The sequence below is a fragment of the Heloderma suspectum genome, chromosome 2 (genome assembly GCF_057233095.1).
Source record: "Heloderma suspectum isolate Gila_16-S chromosome 2, 16-S_ref, whole genome shotgun sequence".
NCBI classification, from domain to species: domain Eukaryota; kingdom Metazoa; phylum Chordata; class Lepidosauria; order Squamata; family Helodermatidae; genus Heloderma; species Heloderma suspectum.
The window spans coordinates 212,574,747-212,595,659 of NC_139459.1; the positions used below are offsets into that span (position 1 = coordinate 212,574,747).

General features: G+C 43.5%; 1 protein-coding gene across 14 annotated transcripts in view; it reads right to left on the minus strand.

Moving 5' to 3' along the window:
- RPTOR (regulatory associated protein of MTOR complex 1) overlaps window positions 1–20,913 on the minus strand; it is a 493,211-nt gene that overhangs the window by 55,098 nt on the left and 417,200 nt on the right. For 13 of the 14 annotated variants that reach the window (XM_084837711.1, XM_084837701.1, XM_084837697.1 and 10 more), the window contains 2 exons: window positions 16,091–16,138; window positions 2,963–3,069 (listed from right to left, as the gene is read on the minus strand). In XM_084837711.1, coding sequence (XP_084693837.1) covers window positions 2,963–3,069; window positions 16,091–16,138 — 155 coding nt within the window. The remainder of the gene's footprint in view (window positions 1–2,962; window positions 3,070–16,090; window positions 16,139–20,913) is intronic. The other variant, XM_084837700.1, reaches the window with a different exon arrangement.

The window sequence follows — 20,913 nt, forward strand, 5'->3', positions numbered from 1 at the left end:
GGATCTGAAGATACATGGTGCATATCGACTGCTGAACCTAAGCAGTTTTGGTCTTCAGCACTGCCTGGACCTTCAGCAAAGGAGATCGTTACCTTGTCGCGGTGCTGGAGCTTGAGCACCTCAATGACGACGTGAGCTAAACCGTGAAGGGACACCCAAGACAAGAAGGTCATGGCAGAGAGGTCAGACTAAATACGATCCCTGGGGAAGGAAACGGCAACCCACCCCAGTATTCTTGCCATGAAAACTAAATGGATCAGTACAACCAGAGATATGTCGGTATACCATCGGAAGATGGGACTCCCAGGTCGGAAGATGATCAAAATGCTACTGGGGAGGAACAAAGGATAAGTTCAACTAGCCCCAGATGTGATGACGCAGCTAGCTCGAAGCTGAAAGGATGGCTAGCAGCCGATGGTGCTGGTGGTGAACGACGAATCCGATGTTCTAAAGATCAACACACCATAGGAACCTGGAATGTAAGATCTATGAGCCAGGGCAAACTGGATGTGGTTATTGGGGAGATGTCAAGATTAAATATAGACATTTTGGGTGTCAGTGAACTGAAATGGACTGGAATGGGCCACTTCACATCAAATGACCACCAGATCTACTACTGTGGACAAGAGGACCACAGAAGAAATGGAGTAGCCTTCATAATTAATAATAAAGTGGCTCAAGCAGTGCTTGGATACAATCCAAAAAATGACAGAATGATCTCAATTCGAATTCAGGGTAAGCCATTTAACATCACAGTGATCCAAATATATGCCCCAACCACAGATGCTGAAGAAGCAAAAGTAGATCAGTTCTATGAGGATCTGCAGCACATTACTGGACGGTACGCCAAAAAAAGATGTTATTTTCATTACAGGAGACTGGAATGCTAAGGTGGGTAGTCAAACGACACCTGGAATTACAGGCAAGCACAGTCTGGGAGAACAAACTGAAGCAGGACATAGGCTGATAGAATTTTGCCAAGACAACTCACTGTGCATAACAAACACTCTCTTCCAACAACCTAAGAGACGACTTTATACATGGACTTCACCAGACGGTCGACACCGAAATCAGATTGACTACATCCTTTGTAGCCAAAGGTGCCGGACATCTATGCAGTCGGTAAAAACAAGACCTGGAGCTGATTGTAGTTGAGATCACGAACTTCTTATTGCACAATTTAGAATCAGGCTAAAGAGAATAGGGAAAACCCACAGATCAGTTAGATATGAGCTCACTAATATTCCTAATGAATATGCAGTGGAGGTGAAGAATAGATTTAAGGGACTAGATTTAGTAGATAGGGTCCCGGAAGAACTATGGACAGAAGTTTGCAACATTGTTCAGGAGGCGACAACAAAAAACGTCCCAAAAACATCTATTTCTGTTTTATTGACTATTCTAGAGCCTTTCACTGTGTGGGTCATAACAAATTGTGGCAAGTTCTTGGTGGGATGGGGATACCAAGTCATCTTGTCTGCCTCCTGAGGAATCTGTATAACGACCAAGTAGCAACGGTAAGAACAGACCACGGCACAACAGACTGGTTTAAGATTGGGAAAGGAGTACGGCAGGGTTGTATACTCTCACCCTACCTATTCAACCTGTACACAGAACACATCATGCGATGTGCTGAGCTTGATGAAGCCAAGGCTGGAGTTAAAATCGCTGGAAGAAACATTAACAATCTCCGATATGCAGATGACACCGCTTTGATGGCTGAAAGCGAGGAGGAGCTGAGGAACCTCCTGACGAAGGTGAAAGAAGAAAGTGCAAAAGCTGAGTTGCAGTTAAACCTCAAAAAAACCAAGATTATGGCAACCAGCTTGATTGATCACTGGCAAATAGAAGGAGAAAACGTGGAGGCAGTGACAGACTTTGTCTTTCTAGGTGCAAAGATTACTGCAGACGCTGACTGCAGCCAGGAAATCAAAGACGTTTACTTCTTGGGAGGAGAGCAATGACAGATCTTGATAAAATAGTTAAGAGCAGAGACATCACACTGACAACAAAGGTCCGCATAGTTCAAGCAATGGTATTCCCCGTAGTAACCTATGGCTGTGAGAGCTGGACCATAAGGAAGGCTGAGTGAAGGAAGATAGATGCTTTTGAACTGTGGTGCTGGAGGAAAATTCTGAGAGTGCCTTGGACTGCAAGAAGATCAAACCTGTCCATACTCCAGGAAATAAAGCCAGACTGTTCACTTGAGAGAATGATATTAAAGGCAAAACTGAAGTACTTTGGCCACATAATGAGAAGACAGGATACCTTGGAGAAGATGCTGATGCTAGGGAAAGTGGAAGGCAAAAGGAAGAGGGGCCGACCAAGAGCAAGGTGGATGGATGATATTCTGGAGGTGATGGGCTCGACCTTGGGGTTGCTGGGGGTGGCAATGGCCGACAGGAAGCTCTGGCGTGGGCTGATCCATGAAGTCACGAAGAGTCGGAAGCGACTGACCGAATAAACAACAAACTGCCTGGACATTGAAAAACTTGGGAACCACATGTAAGTAAGCCCCTTCAGATGGAAACAGCTGTAAGTATAACACATAAATAAAAAGTGCCATTTCCTGAAAAGGGAAGATCTCTTTAATTTAAAAGATGGGTAGGAGAATGATGTTTCAAGGAATACTCAAAGGGCATAGGCTGCAAATACCTGAGGTGTGCCAAGCATTTTATTTTTGTCTGGTCCTCTAGCACACCTTTTAAAGAAGATTTATCACAGGTACAGAGGCGGGATTCATCCATCAATAACTGTTCAAGTCCTACACATACTATATGACATCCATGGAACAGCTTTTCCACACAAACCTTTTTTGTACTGCTATAGTACTGAAGTCAGGGTTGATCTCATGAACAGGCAGCCTTCTATGTGGTGAAATCAGAAACCTCACAGTACAAGATGCTTTTCCAGCCACACACTGTCCAGGGAGCCACACATTGCTAAGCAAGATTATGGTTACCTGCACTTTCATTTCTCGGTCTGTATCCCAAATTCGGATAATCCTGACATCTCCAGAAGTCATGAGAAGGCCAGTTTCTTGTTCCCAGTCTACCACCATGCCTGCTCCTGAGGAAAGAAAAAAGGATGGCATACAAAATAATTATCTATAAAGATGTAGAATGGAAAGGAATCAGAATGTCTACACCACTCAACTCCCAGCCTTGGGGACACGCTCTTAGTGGGTTGAATATTTTAATGCCACCCCATACAATTCCATGAAAGAACATGCATGTGCCTTGGGCAGAAGGAAAAAGAGGAATCAAACACTATATGAAGTCTGCTTCTAGCAGATACAGCTCACTCCACTTGAACTGTATGTACCAGGGATGGTAAATTATATAATAAACAAAACCTGCTGACCATTTAGACGAGATTACTCATCCTAAACAAAGGGATTTGCACCAATGTTGCCAAAGGAAGAACAAAGGATTGAACTGAGAAAACTGGCAGAGGGAGATTTGTGCAGAGCAGTGGTGTGGTGAAGGTGGAACCGAAGGGAGCGCAGCTCTGGGACTTTTTTTAAGAGCAGGAGCGATGTGTCACCTACCAGAGCACCAGGGTAACTGATGGACCCTCCTTGTTCTGGCAAGCGAATGAGATAACAAGACTTTCAAGATTCACTACTCTTTCTGACTGACTGGCATAATGCAGAAGCAAGCAACCTTTTTGGGCCTGCAGGCACATTTGACATTTTGAAAAAGTGTTCCAGGCACCAACACAAATTGCTATGGGAGGGACTGGCCAATCACAAAATATTGGGAACGCTCTCCCCCTCTGGATTCTGTCTTTCCTTCTGTCCTCGCAATTCATTTCTCTCTCCCCCTCCCATTGTTTTTTCTTGCCATCCCTTTCTAGATTCTGTCTTTTCTTGCTCTCTCTCTCTCTCTCTGGCTTATCTCTTGGGTTTACCCCAACCCTCCCCTGGGATTCTCTTCAGTCATTCTTCTCCACACACACGCTTGAGCACCTTTCCAGCTGTTGCCAGGGCTCATTATTCAAATTAAGTTACTCCTGGAGACACTGGACCAATTGTCCTTTTTTTACTCAGAGGCTCACATAAAAACAAAAGTTGCAAAAGCTGCTGTCTTTCTCGGCAACCCTCAATAGGAAGCAGGAAGTCAGCAGATTGGGAGATCAAGAGGCAGCAGAAGTATCCTGAAGTCTGCTTCCTTGTTAGGGCTGCTGAGGTAAATATGGAGGTATGTGGCAGAAGTGTGTATGTGGGGGGAATTCCAAAGGGGGAAATCCTGGGGTAGGGGGGGGAGAAAGGAGGAAATCCTGAGAGCGATGGTGGGGCAGGTGCATGAGGGCTAAGGAAGGTGGCTGAGGGTCTGACAGGCACACTCAGGGGTCTTGATGGGTGTCAGGGTGCCTGCAGGTGCTGCATTGCCAACACCTTGCATAGAAGAAGTCAGAGAATGAGGGAAATAATAATGTAGAGACTAGATACTTTTTCTTTTTCTTAGATGGGGTTCCTATTTCATGCTAGCAGTTTAAATGGTAACACTTCTTTGCAAGATTCTTTGCATTTCTAATTAAAAACTATAGGTTGTATTTCATCTGGCTGAAGATCTTCTGTTAAAGCTCCATGTGTTTTACAGCTTGAACCTATGCACTAAAAAGTAAGCACTGCTGAATTCAGTGGAGCTTACTACCAGGTAACTATACATAGGATTGCAGCCATGTCCTGTAAACTTAATTGTAAGAATGTATTAGTGGTTTATTTGTTTTGGATGTCTATATTTTATAATGGAAATTTAAACCAGATTGTTACCTCCTTTGAGTATAAACAGTGGAAAATAGGGAGTGGAGAGATATCCTGGAGGCATGGCTATGGATTCTCCTTGGGGGTGTGGCTATGGGGGTTGTCATGATATGCTCCTGCACTACAAAAGTTATTAATACTCTTTGGTGAAGAAACAACACATAAAACAGAGGAGGGCAACCGCAACCTCCAACCCATGGGCCTAATCCAGCTGGTGGAGGCCGCTCATCCGTCCTGCAGAGTCCTGGACTCCTCTGGGCCCCCTCACCGTCCCCCAGCTCCATCGCCTGGCCTAGAGGCTACCAGGGGCTTGGGAAGGAGGCAGGAGAGAGGAGTCTCCTTGTTATGTCTGATCTGTGATCAGAGATAACCTAGGCATAGGGAGAGTGGGGGCTTTCGGGCAAGGGAAGCCCCTTCTTGGTGACTGTGTTGAGAGGATGATACTCCTGATACAGCTGCCAGGAACCAGATGTCCCCTGATGTCATACGGCTCATGGAGGGTTGGGTGGGGGTGATCCCCCCCCCGATTCTAGTTGCCAATTTCCAGCGTAAGAGCTTGCTAAAGAGCAAGTTCTCTTTATTCAGAGTCTGCTGGGGAACGCTTCACTGCAAGAACACTGGGTTGAGTGTACAACTCAGACTTGTCCAATCATTATGCACCAATACTTCTGTTTTGAGATTTTCTTGTCAGCTTAATAAAAATGCTATATTTTCCTATGGTACTGATGAAGTCACTGCTACAAAATCCTGAGTCCAAACAAAACCTAGACTGGGATGGGGAACCTGTGGCATTCCAATCCAACTCTCATCAATCCTAGCCAGTATCGCTAATGTCAGGGATGTTTGGAGTTGTTGTTCAACAATATCTGGAGGCTCACAGGTTCTCCACTCCTGGTCTAGACAAACAGCTCTAGCTACAAAATCAAAACAAAACAGCATTAGAACAAGTTACACTGGCTGGAATAATTGTGCAAGGACTCTCTATCCATATGGTGTACTGACTGCAAGCAAGAGCTTGGAGGAAATTCACCACCATTGCACAGGAGTATTACAAGGATTTCTTTACTCTTCAAGCATTGCATGGACTCATGTCACAGCCAAGTTGGCTGACAAGATGGACCGAAGAGTTTTCTCCTGTGTAGCAGGTTTAATTCTCTCAGATTGGGGGGATTAAATGTTCAGAGCCAACAGTGCCGTGTGCGCACAGTGCATCCTTGTTAACTACTGTAGGCTTGGGGAAATGGCAGGTTTTGCAAAGCCTCAGAGCTGGGGGAGTCTCCAACAATGGATTCCAGCTTGTTTAATTTGAATGGCTTTCTTCACAGAAGTTACAAACGGCTTGTATGGCGCACAAATGTTCCGCTGTGAGGGAAAACTGGTTTGGCAATTATCTTTTTTCCTCTTTTGCTCCCTGGGAAGAAAACAGACTATGCATCTCTAATATTGCCAAAGGGATGTGCACAAAGATAGTTTTTTTTTATTTTAAAGTAGAGATAAATAAGAAATTGTTCCAGGCATGGAAAAACTAAAATGAATTTGTTGCAGTGGTACATTCCCTTCTTGTTTCTAATCAAACCAACAGAGGATACATTTTTCTCCTGTTCTTGCGCTCAGGCTCCCTATATAAGAAAGTCTGGTTGTAATGACAAATGGTTTTGGAACTGGAGAGAATGCACAAGAAGCTTTTCTGTAACCCTACAAGACAGCAGAGTCACAGGTCAGTTTCTTTCTGCCAACCTCCCCATCACTGCCACTAGGGTTTTTAGGGACCAACAGAACAGGATACTAACTATAACACAAAAACCTCTGAAAGAGACATGCTATGAAAAGCCTCCCCTGCTCCCTGCATCCCTATAAAAAGCCCAGCTTTCTGGTCAGAAGATAAGGTCAAGCACTAGTATTTGCTTTCTCTAACAGTAAAAACTTGAAACAATCCCATGAATCTTCTCCCAAAAGAGGGTCTATGACCCCCCTGGCAAAGGCAAAGTACAGGCTGAAAGGGCAGGATTGCAGCTTGAGATCGACAGGCATATGGTCATGGAATACCTCATTACTTTGAATGAGTTCAAATCTCCGGGGCCAGATGAACTGCATCCTAGAGTCATAAAGGAACTGGCAGAAGAACTCTCAGAACCGCTGTCTATTCTCTTTGAGAAATCATGGAGGATGGGGGAAGTGCCAGATGACTGGAGGAGGGCTAACGTTGTCCCTATCTTCAAAAAGGGTAAAAAGGAGGAACCTGGGAACTACAGACCAGTCAGTCTGACATCAATCCCTGGGAAAATTCTGGAGCAGATGATAAAGCAATCCATCTGGAAGCACCTTGACAACAATGCCGTGATTACTCGAAGCCAACATGGATTTGTCAAAAACAAGTCCTGCCAGACAAATCTGATCTCATTTTTTAATCAAGTCACCTCCCTTGTAGACCGTGGGAATGCTGTAGACATCATATACCTCGACTTCAGCAAAGCTTTCGACAAAGTGCCCCATGATCGTGATCTCCTGATGAGCAAACTAGCTCAAAGTGGGCTAGATGAAACAACGATCCGGTGGATCCACAGTTGGCTACAGAATCGGAGTCAAAGAGTGCCTATCAATGGGACCTTCTCAAACTGGGGAGAGGTAACGAGTGGGGTACCGCAGGGCTCAGTCCTGGGCCCAGTGCTCTTCAACATTTTTATGAATGACTTGGAGGAGGAGATGCAGGGAATGCTGATCAAATTTGCAGATGACACAAAATTGGGAGGGATAGCTAATACTTGGAAGACAGAAACAAAATTCAAAGTGATCTGGATAGACTGGAGCGCTGGGCAGAAAACAACAGAATGACATTTAATAGGGACAAATGCCAAGTTCTGCACCTAGGAAAAAGAAACCAAATGCACAGTTACAAGATGGGGGATACGTGGCTCAACAACACTACAAGCGAGAAGGATCTTGGACTTGTTGTCGATCACAAGCTGAATATGAGCCAACAATGTGATGTGGCTGCAAAAAAGGCCAATGCTATTTTGGGCTGCATTCATAGAAGCATCGCTTCCAAATCCCGGGAAGTACTAGTTCCCCTCTACTCAGCACTGGTTAGGCCTCATCTGGAGTACTGTGTCCAGTTCTGGGCACCACATTTTAAGAAGGATGCAGACAAACTGGAGAGGGTTCAGAGGAGGGCAACAAAGATGATCAGGGGACTGGAAACAAAGCCCTATGAAGAGAGACTGAAAGAACTGGGCATGTTTAGCCTTGAGAAGAGAAGACTGAGGGGAGATATGATAGCACTCTTCAAGTACTTGAAAGGTTGTCACAGAGAAGAAGGCCAGGATCTCTTCTTGATCATCCCAGAGTGCAGGACACGGAATAATGGGCTCAAGTGACAGGAAGCCAGATTCCGGCTGAACATCAGGAAAAACTTCCTGACTGTAAGAGCAATACGACAATGGAACCAATTACCTGGGGAGGTGGTGGGCTCTCCCACACTGGAGACGTTGAAGACGAGGCTGGACAGCCATCTGTCAGGGATGCTCTGACTTGGATTCCTGCATTGATCAGGGGGTTGGACTCGATGGCCTTGTAAGCCCCTTCCAACCCTACTATTCTATGATTCTATGAATGCAGATTGCCACCGTAGGTGCAGCAGGGTGACAACGTAACAGCAGGACCAAGATCCCAACTGCTGCCACAAGGTCAAACAAGTTGGAGGTCTGGTAGGGGACAAAGGCAAAGAAACGGAAAGTGCTGCTTCTGGAGCTGCATGTCTATCCTAAGGATGATGAAGGTCTATGCAAAGAAAACATCCTCATCTCTCAGTCTCCTTTTCTTTTGTCCAGTGGCCAGGACCACTTCTAATGTTGCCCTGTTTTGCTAGAACTCTAGACTGCCAGGGCATCTGAGCAGGAGCAGAACCTGAGGGCTGCTCTTCGACTGTTGACTTGCTCCTGACAGCTTTTGATCCTACTGAAGGAACTGGGGAGAGCAGGGAAAGGATGAGAATGGTAGATAAGCTGACAGCTCACATCTTCATCTGGATATCCAAACTGATGGTTTCTTCAGCTTCCCTGGCAATTTTGAGGGGTGCCAGAGATTCAGAGCAAGCAAGTACTCTGTGGTTTAGACGATAAGCACCTCCAGAAGCATTTAACGTTTGTCATCTTGTTTATGGTCTGTATGACAAGATAAATCCAGCAGGCTTGAGATGGATGATGCCTTTTCACGGTAAGCAGGCAGCACTCTAGGAAGCGATGCTAAACCTGCCAGTAATTCAGTCATTCATACTCACATTTAAGACAAGGATTTTACACTGTTTTAGCTGCAACATAATCTGCACACAGGATCTATGGATTCTTCTGCTTGCATAAGTACATGTCTGGTGCCTTTTGTTTACTCTGTGTCAGGAGTTTGTGGCCAGGTAGAGGAGCTGTAATCATGAAAAGGTGGCAGTGATGCTGGTGGGTAATCCCGGGAGAGAGCTAATCTGCCTATGTCAACTGGTTTAGTGTTTTTTCCAGATGAAAAGGTAGGGAGCCTGGGGTTGTTCCTAGACCTTTGGTTTGCTCTTGAATAACAGGGAGCAGCACCTTTCACCTACTGCATTTATTGTGAAGGCTTTGCTTCTTTTGAGAGAGAAGGTGCCTTGCCATGCTGAGCCACGCTTCTATAAAATCTAGGATTGACTATTGTAGTGCCTTTATGTGGGGCTTCATGGAAGTGTGGAGCTGCTCTCCTTTCATCTCTTTCCAGAAACAACGTATAATGTTTTTAAACAAGACGACTCTTGGCTGTTGAGATTGGCTGGCTAGTTTTGTTTTCTGCTTGCCTGGTTTTTGTTATTATGACTTTGCTGTTTTAAATGTGATCACTGTGTATTGTTATTTTAATGTTCGTCTCTGTGAGCTGTATTGCCGGCTCTGGAAATGTGATATAAAAAGGTCTTCAATAAATTCTGTTTAAAATTATTAATTTTGCTAATTGATATGCAGTACTATATTCATCCTGCGGTAGTCACAGGGACTGGTGCCAGTCACCAGTGGAGATAAGAACAAAGCCCTCAAAGATTCATTGCCTCATGAACAAAATGCTGAATACAGGATAAAAGATTTAAATTCCTGACTCTGCTGTGCTCTGAGTGATCATGGGCAAGAATTGCCCAATCCTCACCTCCTCCATCTGCAAAATGGGATTGATAAAGTAGTTCTCTGTCGTTTGTGGGAAGGGCAGCACAAAAGAATGTTCAACATACATCACGAAAAGGGAGTTGTTCTCATGAAAGATTTACCAGTGTGGAACGAACAAGACTCTGTCCTGTAGCAGAATATACAAATTCATTTCTGAAGACATATGAAAAACAACTCCCCCCCCCCCAAAAAAAAAAAACACACACGCACGCACACACAGCATAGCTCTGGGAACTTGAAAAGGAAGCAAGGATCTGAACTCTGTGGGTTCCACTGACTTTGTAGTTATCAATGACAAAAAATGCCTGTGTGCATGTCTATTTGTTGCATCCTTTTGACTCCTTCCCCATTGAGTTTTATGCTACTGCCTTTCTCTGACAATAGTGTGATCTGGATTTTTAACAGTTTCCTGTTTGCTACAGTTCAGCCCTCCTTTACAACTTTGTTCAAGAGGATATGACACAATCTAGTTACTGGGGTCTCTTATAGTTCCAGGCATCCCACACAATGAGTAATAACAACACCCTTATTATACAAGGAAGCAAGGAGCAGGAGAACCCTTTTTGGACCCTTGATGAAATACAGAATGCCCTACACCACCACTCTATGGACACTTGTGCACTTCTTGCCACCAGAGGGTGCCCATGTGCCGAGAACCAGAATGGCACAGCAGCATCCCTCCATCCTCAAAGAACTGCAGCAGACAAGAAGAATCCAAGAGATGTTTAGATGCTATGTTTTCAAACCCATCTACAAGACATGAAAAGGAAAAAGAACTGCTATGGTGGTAGCCAACAATCCTTTGCATATAAATTGAAGTCATTCATAACTGCATAAATATATAGAAGGCTGTGAAATGCTAATAGTGAGAAAACGCTACACGATTAGAAGCAAAGTAGTCTGTGATTGTTATCTACTTCAGGGCAAGCTAAAGTTTATTAAAGTAGGCCTGAGGTTTCTAGAGGTTTTCAAAGAGGGAAATATAACATTATTGGCTCATGTTTACACCTCAAGTTCCGTGTGTCTTGAGGATGAGCGGCTTTGTATGGGATGATAGAATGGTGTGTGTATGTGAGAGAGGGAGGCTTTGGGAGCCTTTCCACAAAACGTTTTTATATGCAATACATTCTGTGTGTAATTAGTTGTTTCTTATTTTGTTTCAGGGGTCTAGATGCCTGTCTTCAAAACTGTTGCAGGGATACTGTATTCCCAGTACTCAAATAGCAATATCTGTTGATGTGAAAATGCATCCATTTACAATTCTGAGCACAGTGTGGAGTGTGATTGTGTGACCAGAACTTAAGACATCACTATGTCTCCCCTGCCTCCTTGGCTGTGCTATTTTGCAATCATGTTTATTTATTTAAATTATTATTCTTTTGCTTTCTTACATGCCATACATTCTCTGCTGTACTACCCAAATACATGAACTGAGGCGGACCTTGGAAGAAGCAAATACCAGCAGGGCTATTTTCTTCCACATCTCAGCAATATCCTGCCATATTGTGGACCTTCTGGTTTTTAAGCTTTTCTGATTTTAAAGAAGCAAAAAGGGGCAGAGAGGAGTATGGCTGTCCCAGCCAAGCTTTTCCTACACAATCCATGATGAGAGAGTACTGGCACTGTATTGCACTAACCTATCATTGAAAAAAATATTTAAAATTATGTAGAGACCTTTCCTTTTAACGTGCCTGGCTATTAAAATCTTCATCAGAGGTCCAGCTCTGGGTACCCTGTCCCACAGCTCTGGAGGTGAGGTGGCGGGCTTCTAGGGATAGGGCTGTCTTAGTAACGACACTCCTGTTGTAGAATTCCCTCCCCTTACTTGATTGCCAAACTTGATTGTTTTTAGGCACCTAATAAAAATTATTTTTGTTTTCCCTGGATTTTATAGTGGGTGTGGTTTTAAGTGCTGCTGGTATTGTTAATTACAGTTTTTGTTTTTATTATGATGTTGTAAAACACTTTGGAAATCAAGTTTGAAAAGGCAGGGTAATAATACTCCGCATACCTACATCATACAGGAAGTCCTCCTGAGTTCCAGTAGTATATATTATGTTTTTTTGATGGCGGTTAGCTGCCATTAGGGTCCCATTTGGGATACAAAAATGGGATATACATATTTAAATAAAAGAATGAATAAAATGTTGAGAAGTACAAAGAAAAAATACAGACTAGCGAGGCTCAATGAATGAATTTTCCTCTTGTGGGTGAGACCTGATCATTGTGTTTGAGAATTTATTTGTCTTATATGTCTGTTTTCTCTTGGGAATGTGAGACAGATCACCTTGGCACTACAGGTACCAATAACACACATATATTTCTAGCACTACAGAGTGTGCTGTCTGGTGCCGGGGAAACTGAAGCAGGATCGGTGTCTCAGATGGCAGGGGAAGTTTCCCATGAGTTTCTGCTGGCTGCTCAAAAAATCCAAGGATTTCCAATGCACAGAAAGCAAGCGAGCAAGGCTTGCTTGTGCTGGTTTCAGAGTGCAAAGGTATTGCTCAGTGGCCATGTGCCTATGAAGAAATATGGTCATGGAGTCTGCTACTGTCTTTTTGTCCTAAAGATGCAAGATTCATGACAGCAATAGTATTCTCACAGCACTGTAACAATGCAGTCCTTTCACTGCCTCACTAGAACACCATCTCTCCTATAAGGGGGCACATCAAGTCAAGTATAAAAGACCCATTGCAGAATGCTAAGTTTAAAAATGATTCAGCTTAGCTTCTTCACACAAGGACTAGAAGTTCTGCATGAAGTACAGTGATATACCGGCAATGCATATCAACAACGGGAACTTTCTGTGTCTGCTTGCTGCAGGATTCCCCTCAAAGTCAGAGATGCGTCTCAGTGGAACAGTTCCCTGCCTAAATTTCAATAAAGAACCTTGGCATCACAAACAGCAGCATTCCAAAAGCATACTATTTAGATTATGTTTTTCTCAAAATCATTGCTAGAATGCAGTAGGTATCTAATTGGCATTTTGATTAGTTCAGAAATGTGTGCACAGGCCACACTACAACAGCATCCCAGAGATGTGCAGTTGATCTTTTATACACACATCCTCCTGGCTGATGAATGAGGCATATCTCTGTTTTAATTTCCAGGCACCAGTGGGAAAGTTGCATTACCTCATTCTTCATTAATTCCTAAAAATGCCCCTCCAAGTGACACTCCTCCTGTGCCAAGTATCGCCCACAGTAACACATGACAAAAGGAGAATATCTAGGACACAGGGAAGCTTAATTTACCAAACCAAAAAAGCCTCAATAGAGCTGCAGCTCCCCTAATTACTTTATTTTCATAAAAGACCTGGCCTCTCTTAAGGCATCACTCTCTGTCTCCAACTACAGAGGCACATCCTACAGGCAAACTGATTCTGGCATTCACCACCTGCATTTTTTCTAAACCACTTATTGGACTCATTTAGGATCTTTGGTATCAGAGCAGATAATGACTGCATTTGGATGCTGGTTCCTATAGAGCACAAATGTTGCATGATGAGAGATCCCCCTAGATTAATTTCCCCTGTTTCACAAGCAGAGTTCCTAAGCTTTTTCCTCGATGGAGATTTAATAATCCTCTTTTAAATTTTAAGTTTAAAATGTTTACCATTTTACACCATGTACCCTACAAAACAAAATTAGCTGTATTAATTCTTCACTCTGTAGTGTTCCTGTTCTCTCTCCTGATTCCCCTTGCCACCTCTATCCCTCCCAGCCTTCTCACTTCTTGCCCAAACAGTGCAAGATAAGACATCTTTTAAGAGTACCCTGGCTAGGGGAAGTTCCTAACCTAGCCCAATCCCAGGTCTTGCCTGGGTCATCTTTAAATTACACATTTGTTTTATTATGAATTCAATTTTTAAGTATTGCTTACTTTGAAGAGTGTCAGATTGAAAAGAATCAGCCCCTTATGGCGAAATTAGACTTGACCTGGCAGATCTATGGCTAGGGTTTCCTGTAGCTTTTGTTTAGCTAATTAGCAGCCTGGTGGAACTGCTTTGAAGAGTGGGGTAGTGCTGCTCTGGGGGAGGATGTTTATTCCTCTCCTTCTACAGTCCTTTCCCTGATGTAAATCCCTGTCCCAACTGCTATTGGCTCTGCAAGGAGAGAAAAAAAATACAGGAAAAGCACCTTTCTCCTCATGCTGGGCTATTAGTCGCTTCAGTAGGGGGTGGGGCGGGGATTACATTAGACTCTAAGCCAAAGCATCCGGGTCACCTTTACTTCTCCAATGGAGGAGTGATGGGGTGGGGTGGATCTAGCCCATGGGCCAGAGGTTCTGCGCCCCTGCATTAGAGGAACGGCCAGGAAAGCAAGGTTTAAACACCTTCTCCTAGGGCACTACTTCCAAAGCTGTGCAGATGAGTGAGAGTTGGAGCGTACTTTCTGTCAGATTGGAGAATGAGGAAAGATGGAAGGTAGCCTAAAAGGGTCTGAATGCTGCTTAGAGAGGTTAGCACCAACATTTCAGGCAGCTAATTAAAGTGTATGTTGGGTGCAAATGTGATGTTTTTGGAATACAGAGGAACTGCTTGGAGTCTGGGACATAGGGACTGTGTCACATTTTGCAAATTCCTTAAGTTGTCAATGTGCCAGCAAAAAGAGGGCACCTACTTAAGATTTAATAAGTTCTCATTGAATTGCATCAGTTGTTTCCACCAACTGAGCAGAAATGAGGCTGGACCAAGTGTTGTGCTACCATGGTAGGTGCACTTCAGTTGGCACTCTTGCACACTGGAGTCCTTTTCTGACACCGCATTACATTTGACACAGAAGAATAAATTAGGCACATGTTTAGACATATTTATCAGAGGTGGCTATGGCTTTGCACATTATAAACATGCAGCAAAAAGATGACGTAATTGTGTACACACTCATCCACATTTTGTTGTAATATTGCAATGTGCAAAATCACTCTGTGAACTCCTTTCTTTGAGTGGGGACAGAGATTTGGAGAGTTCCAAGTGTTCAACAGGTAGGCCAGGCTGGTACTGAATAGAAGCTATCTATCTGTGTGCTCTTGACAGACTGTTTCTGCTTGAGCATTTTGAATATTGATTCTCCATGGTGGTTGCATTAAGCTGGTCTGGTGCTCAGTGTATCAAATGGGAAGCCCCTGCAACCCATCTTGCTAATTTTAGCCCTGTCAATTTGCCAGCTAGTTCCTACAACATCAACAGCCAAGATGCTAAGAATAATGCATTAATTTTGTACATTCCTTCCCAATAATCAGAGAAAGTATAAAGGACTCTACTTAAGAGAAACACACAGCTACTTTTGTCCTGGTGATCGCTACAGACACATTCCAGCCCTTATCAACTAGTGAATATTAATAATTCAAAAGCGCCTAAGAAGATTACATCAGCTTTCTGACACATACCACACATACAATGTCCTGTGGTGCCAGCCATCTGTCCCTTTCTCAAAGGCTGAAGCAACAGAGAAGGATTTCAAGTCCCATTCCACCACCAGTTCTGCAGACTGAGTCTGAAGAGCTGAAAATATGCTTCTCCATAGGTTTAAAACAAGATTCAAAAGGTTTTCCAGACATAATAATAGCAGCAAGCCCACTTTCCAGGAAACAAAAGGAAAGTAATGCCTACCATTTATTTTCATTCAGCATATCATCGTCACAAATTAAGCAAATGCAGCAATCATCAGAGACCTGTTAAAAAGTGACACTCAGGCATTCCAAAATTCCTCTTGAACTGTGTAAGAACCATGGTGGCAGGGAGGGAGCTGTGTATAGATCCTGGGCTTCATTGCCTAAAGTGTTCATGCAACAAAGTTATCTCTGACTTTCTTGAAAACATATTCCCATTTCCACATTTTGTGAATAAGCACTCAAAGCAAAGCAAAATGAAGAATCTCCTCCCTTTGTCTTTTCCCACTGGACACTGAGGCCCATCTTGAGAGGATCATATCCGATACCCATGACTTAGAAATCCACACTGTTCAGTACAGGCAGGCAATACAAAGCAAGGAACGAGAAAGGCAGAAGAAGCTAAGCCACCTTTCCAAGAACTAACTGGACCCAGGAGATGTTAGAAGGAATGCCAAAAAAGTTTTAAAAACCAACAAATGAGATTAGAAGGACCATCCCTCCCACGCTAATCATAGGTAAGAGGAAAGAGAGCACTCACCTCCCTGTTTACTTCTGTCAAGATAGATTGAAACCCTTCGGGCCAGACCTGTGAGAAGACAGGGATTAAGGGGTTGATGCTAAGGGTAAGTTGGTCAGCCAAAGCAAAACAAATCTTTAAAAGGATTAGAAGAAAGCAACCCAAAAGGAACAGAAAAGAGAGAAGCAGTAGCAGCAGAGGCCTCCATTTGGGAAAGGAAGGAAGATGCATAGCTTGATCACAGCGGCCATCCTAGGAAGCCATTACCCACGGAGAGAAAAACAAAGTTTTGTCTGTTTTACTCGTGCCCCCAAATCCCAAATCTCATTGGTAATTTTCTCTCTAAGAATGGCCTCTCTCCTGGACCTAGAATGAAAGGCATCTCATTGTCAAGGGAGAGTGACAAAGGAACATTCTGCTCTAAATGACCCTTAGCATAACACACCTGCACTGCATGAAGGAAGCCAAACACAAAACAGCAAGTACATGTTGTTTAGGCCTCACATTCTGAGCTTCCAGCTCAGCTGTGGAGCAATATAATGGGTTTCAGCACAGCACACTTCAATGATTTGCTAATGAGCACTCAGTTCAGAGAGGGAGGACAATTTACAGAGGCTCTGCTTAAACAACTGCTTAAGTGGGGGAAATTAGTTGTACAAGGGGATTCATTTGAAGTCATCAGAAAGAAAACTGGATAATGAGAGAAGCTGCAGGGTGGCAGCTGCAGCACAGTTGGAAGGACCTGGCATTTTAGGTACATGTGGAGACTGGCTGCCCTTGGCTTGCCCACAGAATTCCATCCAGGAATTCTTCTCCAGGAAGAGAACCTATTTGCCCTGTTCAGGGCACGACTTGCAAAGACATTTCCATATGTTCTGGTTCACCTTTAATCTGGTAGAAAGTAAAGCAGTGGTGATGGATAGTAGTAGTAAACACAAAGGAATCAGAGGTGCCCCAAGTGGCGTTGGTGAACCATCTTCTCCTTTACGATACATTCCTTGCTCTGTACTGTAGTCTGATAGCAGCGAGTACTTATCACAGACCATCAGAGCACCTAGCTAGATAGACTGTTGATCTGACATAGGAAAAGATATTCCTTAGATTCTTGCTCCTCCTGCCTCTCCCAAGTCCAGTGAGTATTGTACAAGATGCTGACAGGAACTATGATGTCCTGTTCCTACCAGTTTAGAAATCTAACAAGGAGTCTGCATTATGCTTTCAGTTAAACTATTTATCTTAAACATCCTCTTTGTAAAAGAGTCACTCCATATAATCCCTATGAGCTCTCACATGCCATTCACACAAGCCAACTTTAACGGTTTGAAACATATTTCTGTGGGACCAGCATCCCCTCAGCATTTGCCTAGATTGCAACCTACCACAACACAAATTTGTACAAGGCTTCCACAGCTTTTGTGTTTGACCCTCTAGTTTAAAAACTGCTGTCACATTATAAGCAGATGTGTCTTCACACAGCAGTGGATTATTGCTGAACATAAAAAGTTGCCTCCAGCCTGTGAGATATCAGGTTAGAATGTTGGAGCAGGAACAGGGACATCTGGGTTCAAATCCCCACTCAGGCACAGAACTTACTGTGTGATCTTGGGCCAGTCACCATCTCTCAGCCTAACCTACATCTATGAGATGTTGTAAGGACAAAATGGCAAGGGGTGAGTGGGTAGGGAAGAGCCATGCATGCTTCCCAGAGTTCCTTGGAGGAAGGGTGTAATAAAAATAGAACTAAAAAGTTGATGGGGTTTTTTTGGTCTATGATCTGTTTAAAATGGTCAGTTTGGACATTTTCACATTCTCGTTTGTTCAATTGCACAAGAACTCACAGAGAAATTAAGGATTGTACAAAATAATCTAAAAGAGTGCCTGTCCACAAAGATGGCAAACAAAGGGCTTGCTTTGTCCCTGGTCATCTCTTGTGATACGAGGAATAGACCAAGGCAGCAGGGTAAAAGCCAAGCGAGTGCACAAGGACAGATCAGCTTGGCCAACGCACTGCAGCCATAATGGCTAACTACTGGATTTATTCAGATACTGGTCTCAGCAAAAGTTTGCCTCCCTTTACAGTAACACAATATGAACTGCGCACACTCAATTTCTAGTGGTGCCTACACTGATTTGTGGATGTTTTCATTTCAGGAAACACAAGTTCGGTGGTCATAAAATCAACGCCAATTCAGCACTGACCTATACTTAACTCATTAATGTACACAGGCCCTGTGGTTCCCTATGATTCTTTACTGCTCACAGAGGTCTTTTCCTTCAGGGTCATACCACAGTCCTAATTTTCACACCATCCAAAATGTCGGATTATGAGTAACATGAAATTTGTTCGTCTTTGTCAGATGTCTCTCTTCAAACCGGACAATGATTTTATTTGTTAGATATAGGCCAGGTGAGGGCATACCTAATGCTAAGGGGGGGAAGGCTGTTTGTTAATGGGATACACTGTTAATACAGAGCTGAAGCCTTTGGCCTCCCTTTATACAGGCACCCGTGAATGCTTTGCTGGAGCAAAAGAACTGCACACTATTATAAGATTTCTTTCCTTCCAGCCCTCTTAATCTACTCCAGTTTGTTCTTCATAAATGAGGAAGCTTGCAGAAAGAAGTCATGTCCACTCCTTTAAGCGTGTTATCTGCTCCTGCTGTTCATTCAATCCCCTTGTGAGGTCAGTGACCCATTTTTTATCAAGATGATTACATCACCAAGTGAGGATTAGGAGGTGCAGGAGGAAGACAGAGGAAAAACCATCAACAGCAGAAGCTGTTGAAATGCAAATATAATTCTACTGGCCATGTACGGAGGGAAGCACAACACAGAAAATTGAGGCCACGAGCATCATGGTCTCAGAGAGACAGGGGGCATATTATAACCCTGTGCTGAACTGTACCTGCAGTCTCCACAGCAAAGGCTAGGACTTCTACCAAGAATCTCATTTTTGCAGAAGACTCATGTAATTCACTCTGTGTCTTTGCACTGAGTGGATTTCTCTCTGTGTTTAACTAACCCTGTCATTCCTACAACAGTATACAAAGGTAATAGCAATATCAAGGACTGAAAGAGAATTTTAATGATTCTCTCAAAGAAGCACAAATTCAATGGTGAAGTAGTTGGGTGGAAATCCAAGCCATGGTGCAGGGGGTGGAAATCAGATATGACAAAAATCACAAGAGACCTCTGTGACTCATCTGTTGAGAAATTATACCACATCTTATTGCTGTGTGCCCTCTCTTTGCTATTGCTAGAGAGGTGAGTAAAAAGGGGATGATCAGGAACAGAAAGAACTTTCCTACTTTACAGAAGACATTAGTGGCATCAGTCACTTATTTTGGTAGCAGGATTTTGGCTCCCAAGAGACAAACAATTGCCCATTAGTCAGACTTGGCTGTCAGAGCCCAGCTTCAGTACTGCAGTGGGCCTTGTAAGTTATAGCCAGGATTTGATTAGAAGTAGCCTGGAAGGGCTTGGGCCTATTCAGTTTCTGGAATGTCAGAGTCTGTGTGAGCTTCTCTCTGTCTGGTTCTCAAAGACAGCTTCCAGCCTGCCTGCCTACCAAGGCCAGACCAGAAACTGAATAGGCCAAAGCCCTTCCAAGCTACTTCTAATCAAATCCTGGCTATAACCTACAAGGCCCACTGCAGTACTGAAGCTAGGCCCTGACATTGGCTATGTGTCTGCAAACCAGTGTTTCGTGGGTTTATTTTGTGCAAGTATGTCTGTCTGCTTTGCTTGCAGCGTATTTAACCTTTTCTAATGTGTACATTTTTCTTTGTATTATGCCTGAATGCTGCAATATATATTGTCATGGAATTATCACATAGGCGGGATATTCCTTCTTTCTCCTGTGAATTGCAGATGCAGACAATAGCAGCAGCAGACACATCAAATGAAATTCCAAGGATACAATTGGATTTGACTGCATGCCCTAGCCTCTATGCTGGAGCTCAAGGGTCAAAGCAACATTTTATTGAATTGTATCACTGAGAGCTCCTTCACACGCGGCTTTTTATTCCACAATTTACCGGGGCTTCTGCTTCTGGATTCTTTGCGGGATTAAGATCAGGTCCCTCACACAAGCTGACATGAGCTTATTTTGGGGTGCTGTCTTTCTCGGCAAGTTCTCACAGCCTCTTTGCCACCTTCTCAGAATTTGCTGCCTCTCTATAGGAATTGGGGGGACAGCTTTGTCAGAATTTGCTATGCCTTTTCTTTTTCTCCTCATCCTGTTGACTCCACTGAGGTAGCAGAGAGGGCATCCCAATGTACCCAGTCAGAGAGGACCACCCAGAATATGTAACATCAACTCCATATTACATGTTTATCTTGCTGTTCTTCCAAAGAGCTCAGAGCAGCATACACGTCTCCTTCCATCATAGAAAAACTCTGCAAGGTAGCTTAGACATAACCTCGGGACGGGGGGAGAGAGAAAGACTAGCCCAGAGTATCTTCCCTTTTTCCATAAGGGAGTATGTTATCATATGGAGCCACCCTATATTTACCTCATGGTGCTGTGGTTATAGCTGAACTGCGCAATTTCTCACAGCCATTAAAGTGGATTTTCATTTAAATACTGCATTATCTCCAATCTTTTAAAAAGTGAGATAAAGGTCAAAAACCATGGGAGATGCCCTGGAGGCTGACAACATTGTGTAAAGGACCCGCAAACTTCTGTGAGTGACTAATCACAAGCATGCAATAAAAGCCCTGTGTGAAGGAGCCCTGAATATAATTTCCCTTCATCCTCAGACTATTTTTTATGCAGTAACATAAAACAATAAGAAGGAACTCTTAAGATATTGTAGCCAATTTAAACCAATTTCTAAAAATAG